Source organism: Lactuca serriola, chromosome 9 (assembly GCF_051521515.1).
Source record: "Lactuca serriola cultivar US96UC23 chromosome 9, Lser_US96UC23_V15, whole genome shotgun sequence".
Classification (NCBI taxonomy): domain Eukaryota; kingdom Viridiplantae; phylum Streptophyta; class Magnoliopsida; order Asterales; family Asteraceae; genus Lactuca; species Lactuca serriola.
The window spans coordinates 30,167,817-30,176,693 of NC_136416.1; the positions used below are offsets into that span (position 1 = coordinate 30,167,817).

Consider the following 8,877-nt stretch of genomic DNA (forward strand, 5'->3'; position numbering starts at 1 on the left):
TTGTCCTCCTTCTCCAACTTCTTGATGCAACACCTTCTTCTCTAACTACTCAAAGCACACTCTTTTAGCTGATGCACTCAAGAAAGAGGTTAAGTTTTGGGGAAAACAGATCAAATCTATAGAGGCTGAGGTGATGGAGGGTTTTGAGCTCATAAGGTGTAACATCCAAAAACACGAGCCAAAAATTTCATTTTTCAAACATGTATTTAGTAAAACATTAGGAATAAAACACTCAACGTTCATATCATTTCACAAAGATATTGCATGTCGGGAAAACATTTTTATAAAACGTAAAAGTGTCAGAGTACAAATCCCCAGGAAGATCTCATAGTGCGGAATACAAAGCATGTGTGTGGTGTACTGCTACCGCGCCGACTCCTTCCCCTTCAAAGAAGAGGTACCTGAAACCAAAACTGAAAACTGTAAGCACGAAGCTTAGTGAGTTCCCCCACTGTACCACATACCATATAATCACATAACATACAAATACTGCCGGGCATATCTGGGTGCTCGACCTACCCCTTCGGTCCTTACGACCGAATAATGTTGGGCATATCTGGGTGCTCGACCTACCCCTTCGGTCGTTACGACCGATTACTGCCGGGCATATCTGGGTGCCCGACCTACCCCTTCGGTCCTTACGACCGGATACTGGGGACTATTTCACCATCCTACTGCTACCACATAACACATATCACATAACATCATATCATACTAGCACATAAACATAAACATAACACAGGTAGTAGCAACCCCATATGAATATCACAGAGACAATCATCTATCAGACAACTCCTACTGGTGGGCCGGTATTGTGGCCGTAGACCCACCGCTACTGGAAGGTAACTCACCTCAAAGTAGCTGCTGATCTGCGTGGGAACTGACTGTCTGATGCTGCTGCCGCTTTAGAAATCCTCCTGCTATAATTCCCACAAAACCCTTAGTCCAATATTGCTAACCGACCTCAGGGTAAAATGACCATTTACCCCTTACCAATCAAGAGTCAAGTCAAAGTCAACTGTCGGTTGGCCCTACTCGCCGAGTTGACTTGTCAACTCGCCGAGTCCTTATCCCTTTGTCCGACCATAAACCCGTCTCTACTCGTCGAGTTAAGCATTGACTCGACGAGTTCTCCTTCTAAACTAAAGGCCAATAGTTCTTCATCCTACTCGCCGAGTTGTATGAATAATTCGCCGAGTTCTTCTTCATCCGAAGAACACTCTATGCTGAGACTCGTCGAGCTGTATGAACAACTCGCCGAGTCTGTTCTTGAGGCAAGAAGATTGCCTTGAACTCGCCGAGTCATGACGTTGACTCGCTGAGTTACTTCATGAGTGAGTCTGGCTTCCGACCCACTGAGTCACACCCCCATGACTCACTGCTCTAACCCGCAACACGAAAAAGAGGAAAACTCGGGGACTCGCGACTCGACTCGCCGAGTCAGATGAACGACTCGCCGAGTCTGCCACATGCAAATACTATACACGCGATTCTGCTTGAATCCAGCTCATGCCATTCATAGATCTGGGTTTATAGGGCCTAATTAACACGTAAAGTTTCAAAATTTACGTGTAAATAAACACCCATGAGGGTTTTAGGGCTCAAAATGCACCAAAAGAGTAGATCTAGGGCTTTCATGCAATATGGCTCCATAAAGGCAGTAGATCCAAGCTCCTAGAGCTCAATCATGCCTAGATCTAGAGGCTAAACAACTTATTACGAACCCTAAAACACAAACAAGCTTGGGAAAAGGCTCAAGAAGGACTTTCATGGAGCTACAAGGGACATTAAGCATGAAAACAGAGGGAAACTGAGATATACCTCAAGGAAATCACTGAGATAACCCAAATATGCCTGACCTCCTTCTTCTCTTCTTGATCTACTCTCCTTCCCACTCCAAATCTTCAAGAAAACACACCAAAATGCTTCAATCTCACAAGGAACAAGGCTTGAACGAAGTATAGGGCTCTGAGGGTGAAGGGGGCGAGCTTAGGGGCGGATAAGTGGGTTTAAATAGGGTGCAAACCCTTGAAATTCAGGGTTTCATCAGACAACGGGGACTCGCTGAGTCCAGAATATGGACTCGCCGAGTCGCCAACTTAAACATGCTCCGGATCCCGTCTCTACTCGGCAAGTCGGGCCTACAACTCGCCGAGTCCAAGGCTAAAAAAAATAAAAAACACTAAGATAAATTTTTACATACCAGGAACCAGGTGCTACATAAGGACGTTTATATAGAACTCAAACCCTAAATAATAGGTTTTCCACCTGACGTGAGTACGCTCAGCATACACAAGTGTATGCCCAGCGTACTAGGGCACGCCTAGTACGCTCAACGTACCTTATGTACGCTTAGCGTACTCTCTTGATCCCAAATTTGCAACTTTAGCCCTCAGGCTTTTAATGGATTCACTCTTCCAACCACAGGGACAACAAATGACAAAATAATAATAAAAGAGAGGATTCGGAATGCCTGCAAAATCTCGGGATGTTACACCTGAATTGCCCTTGTGGTTTCATTTTCATTTATATCGCACTTGTTCTTTCCATGCCTACACAATCGAAAAGAAAATCCTCAAAACATGCAATGTAACAACCAAATATGGAATTTTTTTCATGAACAAAATTATTAAGTGATGTCCGGATAAATAATGCTTATAGAATATCTGAGGAACTGATGGCATAAATGAGTAAAAATTTGTAAAATGTTAGGTCTTGATGGGTAAAACATTTTTTTTCCCTTTTTCTTATCTAGTGCTGAATTAATAAATGAGTTAGTGTTGTATGAATAAAGAATGTTTTTTTTGGACTGAATAAACCATCTTAATAATAGTAAATGACCATTTTGCCATTTTGTCTAAAAATGATGCAAAAAAAAACACCTATACATATCTAAATGAACCAAGTCCTGTATCCACTAAACCAATTAAGTCAAAAAGAAATACGCATTTTCTCTATTAAGTTGTTCTTTCTGCATTTATGTCAAAAACAACACTCATGTACATGCATGTAACAACCCAAAAACCAGGAGAAATTATTTCAGTTTTTAATTAAGGTTTACAATCATAAGTTTGATTCCAAAATCCATTAAATCATCTGAGTATCAATATTAATAAATGCGGAAAATGGTGGGGAGTGAATGTTGCGCCATCAAGTTGGGCCCTTCCCCTATGTACTGAGAGTAACTGAAACCACAATACAAACTGTAAGCAAAAGCTTAGTGAGTTTTCCCAAAGTACCACATACCAAACATACAACTGGGCCAAGACTTGGGGTATACTCCAACCCAATAAGCAAGTTTGGGCCCCGCCCTGGGTATATTTCAACCTGATCGTATGATAGTGGGCCCCGACCTGGGGTATATTTCAACCCGAACATACCATAATGGGCCCCGCCTTGGGGTATATTTCAACCCGACATGCCATATTGGTCCCCGCCCTGGGGTATATTTCAACCCGATCATGCACACAATATATATCATACAACAACTAGCATACTACATAATCGAATAATGGGTCAGCCTTGGTGTCTTCGACCCATGGATACATGCATGAGACTCACCTCGGCCTGCTGGTAAATACTAAGTACTCGACTACTAATCCGGGAAAACCCACACTAAACATACACAAATTACCCTAATTAGGAATGGGTTAACAATCATGACTATGGGCCTAAATTTCAGTCCAAATCCTAAGGTCAAGGCCCCCTTCACCTTACCCTTAATGGACTTAATCATCTCTAGCCCAAAACACAATAGTAGGCCCTAAGGCCCAACTCATAACACTTAAGGCCCACAACAAAAATCTGAGGCCAATCAACCCTAAACAGGCCAAAGCCCAAAAACTAGCTAAGGCCCAAAATCCACATAACATTACGTGCAGCGTACATCATAGTACCCCCAGAGTACTAAGTTGTTAAGCACTTTTAGCCATTAAGTGCTTAATACATGCAGTCTCTCACACCAACTTCCAAATCTCGGACATTTAAGAGGTCCTAAGGCATAAAGTTGGCAACTTACGTGTACGTGACTCAGGATCCCGCTTCCACATACCCATGTACGCTAAGTCTACACAAACGTATTCCCAACATACATGTGGACTCCTTCCGAAAATAATTTTTTTTCAAGGGTTAAAAAGGGAAAGTACCTGGGTCAAAGCTTTACAAATTTCCGTCACTTGAGCTAGACTTCGTCCTTGAAGTCCGCTGATGCGAATTATTCTTGGTAGTGCTCTCTCATCTTGTCCTCCAGCTCCCATGTCCACTCAGAGCCCTTACGGTGCTGCCATTGCACCTTTACTAGGTTCACCAGCTTGTTACGCAGAGCTTTAGTTTTCCTATCAAGTATTGCGACCGGCTTCTCCACATAACTCAGGCGCTCATCCACCTAAATATCATCCAACGAGATCACCCATGAATCATCGACTACACATTCCCGCAACTAGGATACATGGAAAGTGTTATGGATCTGACTGAGATCATCAGGAAGATCCAGTTGGTATGAAACTCTGCCCACTCGAGCAATAATCCTAAAAGGACCAATGAATCGGTGACCCAACTTACCCCACTTCCGAAATCGGATGACACCTTTACATGGTGACACATTCAGCAACAGAAAGTCTCCCACCTGAAACTCAAGGTCTGAACGGCGTCGTTCAACATAACTCTTCTAGCGACTATACACAATCCGTTACCTGTCACACACCTACTGAATCAACCCGGTGGTCTTAAGCACCACCTTAGTGCTCCTCCGATGTCCGACCTCCCCCTAAAAAATCGGGGTCCTACACCTCCTTCCATAGAACATCTCGAATGGTGGTCGATCAATACTAGCATGATATCCGTTGTTGTAAGAGAATTCTGCCAGTGGAAGGTAAGTATCCTAACTCCCTCCAAAATTCGGCATGCAAGCCCGAAGCATATCCTCAAGCGTCTGGATCGTCTGCTCGCTCTATTCTTTGGTCTGGGGGTGGTATGTTGTACTAAAATGTAGCTGATTTCCCAACTCCTCGTGAAACTTCCTACAAAATCTGGAGGTGAAACGGAGATCTCGATTCGACACCACTAACACAGGACCCCATGCCTAATCACCACCTCCCGGATATAACCCTCAACTAGCTTTCTGTGGATATACTCTCGGCAATCGGGATAAAATGTGCACTATTGGTCAATCTGTCCACAACAACCCCAAATCGAATCAACACCCCGCGCCGTCCTGGGAAATTTGGTGATGAAATCCATAGTTATTTCCTCCCATTTCTACATAAGGATGGGCAATGGATGAACCTTGTCGTGAGGTCTCTCATGTTCGACTTTGACCTTCCTACATGTCAAACACCACTCAACAAACTAATCAACTTCCCTCTTCATGCAGGGCCACCAATAGCTCAATCTCAACTCTCAGTACATCTTCGTGGCCCCCAGATGGATAGAAAACTTGGATTTATGCGCTTCCTCCAAAATTGCGCGCCTTACCCCTCCGAATTCTAGAACCCAGACCCCTCCACACTGAGTCAATAACCCTTACTGTCCCTAACAAACAGAGGAATTTACCATTTAATCCACTCAATCTTCCAATTTTCCTTTTTCAATCCCTCAACTTGAGCCTCCTTGATCAAATCCATCAAGGGTGAAGTGATAGTCATCCTCAAACAAATATCTCAGATCGATGAGCACACTGTCTTACAGCTTAATGCATCGGCCACCACATTGGCCTTCCCAGGGTGGTATAAAAACTCACAGTCATACTCGTTTACCACATCCAACCACCTACGCTACCGCATATTCAAGTTTGACTGATCCATCAAATACTTCAAACTCTTATGATCGGTGTAAATAGTGCATCAGACCGCATACAAATAGTGCCTCCAGATCTTGAGGGAAAACACCACCGCCCCCAACTCCAAATAATATGTGGGGTAATTCGCCTCATGAGATTTTAACTGCCTTGAGATATACGCAATCACATGCCCTCTCTATATAAGGGCAACTCCCACTCCTGAAATTAGGGCTGACAATTCTCGACACGACCCACAAAATGACACGAAATAAATGGGTTTGGGTTGAGTTTTTCAACCTGCCAACATGCCAACCCGCGAACCTGACAACCCCTTTATTAAACGGGTCATATATGGGTTTCTCAAAAAATAAATGGGTTGACCCACAAACCCCTTTATATTTTTAATTAAAAAGATATATATTTTTTATTTTTAAGTGTATTTATGTATCAAGTATTAATATTTAATAAGTATTATCTATGTTTGTATTAACTTTTTATTTGAACATGTTTCTACGAATGTTTTTAATTTTCATTTGGATCTTTAAGACTTAAGTAGTTACATGTCTAAAATTTGGATACATTTGCATCAACCATCAAAAATTTATTTATGTTTAATTGTCAATTTTATTTATGGAATCTGACCCACGAACCCAAATCTGACCCACGAACCCGCCAACCTGTGAACCCGTATAAATAAACAGGTTAGTGGGTCATATATGGGTTTATGTTCCAAACCCGCCAACCCGTAACCCGCCAACCTGTGACCTGTATATTTAAATGGGTCGTGTTTGGGTTGGCATATTTTGACCCGCCAACCCGCAACATGCTAACCCGAACACGACACGATTTCCAGGCCTACCTGAAATAGAAACGTCACACTAAACCAAAAAATCATCCAATCCCTCGGGTAACGCAAGAATCAGGGCCTCGCACAACCTCTACCTCAGAGTCTCAAAAGCCCACTGCTGATCCAGACCCCACTGAAAGGTCACATTCTTCTTGGTCAGCCGGGTCAGTGGAACCTCAATCTTGGAGAAGTCATGAATAAATCACCGGTAATACCTCATAAGACCCAAAAGCTCCGAATCTCAGGTGTGTTTTTTGGAACCTTCCAATGCATCACCGCCTCGATCTTGGCCGGGTCCACCAAGATCCCATCTTGGTTGATGATGTGCTCCAAAAACTGCACCTCACGCAACCGAAACCCGTATTTAGAGAACTTGGCATATAGCCTCTCCCTCCTTAGGGTCTCTAACACCTCACGTAAATGTTTCTCATGTTGCTCCTTGGTCTTGGAGTAGACCTGAATATCATCAATGAAAGCGATCACAGACCGATCAAGCATCGGCCCGCAAACCCAGTTCATGAGATCCATGAACGCTGTTGGTGCATTGGTGAGCCCAAAAGGCATCACCACGAACTCGTAATGACCATAATGGGTTCTAAAGGACGTCTTCTGTACATCCTCATCCTTGGTCCTCATCTGATGGTATCCTGACCGTAGACCAATCTTGGAGAACTAAGATGTACCATGAAGCCAATCAAATAAATCGTCGATCCTTGGAAGTGGGTAGCGGTTCTTCACTGTTATATTGTTCAATTCCCAATAATCGATACACATCCTATGTGATCCGTCCTTCTTTTTCACGAAAAGGATCGGTGCTCCCCACGGGGAACTGCTCGGACGGATAAAACCCCTGTCTAATAGCTCCTGTAACTGCGTAGAAAACTCCTACATCTCAGGCGGTTCTAGGCGATATGGTGCCTTGGTTATCGGAGCTGAGCCAAGCATCAAATCAATCTGAAACTCAACCTACCTCTCGAGAGGCACTCCTGACAACTCCTCGGAAAAACATCGGGAAAATCCTAGGCAATGGATACATCGCTCAACTCTGACATGGCCTCAACCTGTGTGTATGAAACATAAGCCAAAAATACAGAATAACCATGCTGAAGAAACCTCCTAGCCCTCACAACTGAACATATAGATGGGCCATGCGAAGCTCTCTCACCATGAATGACCAATTCTCCCCCACGTGGGGTTCAAACTCTCACCAACTGCCGCTCACAATTAATCACGACCCCATTGGGCCCCAACCAGTCCATACCAATGATCACCTTCAACCCCCTCAAGGGGATCGGTACCAAATCAATAGGAAACCTTTCACTAAACATGTTTAGAACACATCCTCAGAATACCCTCGCAGCACTCACAATACGATCATCTGCGATCTCCACCTCCAGAGGGGAGTTCAAAGTCCCCGGTGTGTCTCGAAACTTCTTGCTGAGTGTAAGAGATACAAAGGATCGGGTAGCCCCCGAATCAAACAAAACATGAGCAGACAACCCATTAACCAAAAACGTCCCTAAAAAGATCATAATAAACATGAGCATAACAAGAAAGCAATAAAAATAGAGTTACGTCACATACCAGTAACTACGTCCGGCGCTGCATGGGCCTCTTCGGTAGTCAACTGAAATGCCCCGCTCTTCATCGCTGGAGCCTCTGCCTTGCCCTGGTGGCCATCGGTAATCCTCAAGGTGTCTGGCGCAGACGCCACCACTGCTCCCCCAGACAATCTCTTACAATCAACCTTTTTATGGTCGGTCTGGTTGCAGTAAAAACAAATAAGAGCCCTCTTGGGGCAGCCCTTGCTCATGTGACCTGCCTGACCACAACTGAAACATCCAGAGCCCATAGATCGTCAAGCACCACTGTGCGGCTTTCTGCACTTGGCACATCGGCCCCGACCCAGTTGGCCTCCACTGTGAACATCGGAGGTCTTGGGCTTTGTTAGGTGCATTTCATGCATCCATTTTGTAGCTTTATTTCATAAAAGTGCATTGCATCTAGGCTTAAACTCGTGCATTTGACATGTTTTTCGGGATTTTCCATGATACTGTTTCACTTGCACACTTTTGTGATATTTCAGGGACTTTTGGAGGTGGGATCTCGCTTAAGGAGGTGAATAAAAGATGTAGACAAGATTTCAGGACTTGCGGAGCACCAGGGAAGAAGATATTGAAGAATTGAAGATTTTGGCAATTCAAGGATTTACACGACCATGTAAATGTTTGGCATGAGTTTACGCGGGCTGCAG

The 8,877-nt window shown here is 43.9% G+C and overlaps 1 protein-coding gene across 1 annotated transcript; it reads right to left on the bottom strand.

Annotated features, from left to right (window-relative positions):
• Nucleotides 1-7,642: 7,642 nt before the first annotated feature.
• Nucleotides 7,643-8,475, bottom strand: LOC145075489 (uncharacterized). The gene is made up of 3 exons (XM_079021721.1): nucleotides 8,208-8,475; nucleotides 7,976-8,142; nucleotides 7,643-7,684 (listed from the first exon to the last, which is right to left on the bottom strand). Exons 1-3 carry the CDS (start codon nucleotides 8,473-8,475, stop codon nucleotides 7,643-7,645), a joined length of 477 nt encoding a protein of 158 aa, XP_078877847.1.
• Between the last annotated feature and the right edge of the window lie 402 nt (nucleotides 8,476-8,877).

Excerpts from the sequence above, each read along its gene's own strand:
- LOC145075489 (XM_079021721.1), bottom strand. The coding sequence starts at position 8,475 with ATGGGCTCTGGATGTTTCAGTTGTGGTCAGGCAGGTCACATGAGCAAG. Across the intron at positions 8,143-8,207 it reads AGCGCCGGACGTAGTTACTG|GGACGTTTTTGGTTAATGGG; the intron begins GTATGTGACGTA and ends TGATCTTTTTAG. Across the intron at positions 7,685-7,975 it reads GTATTGTGAGTGCTGCGAGG|GTTGAGGCCATGTCAGAGTT; the intron begins GTATTCTGAGGA and ends TCATACACACAG.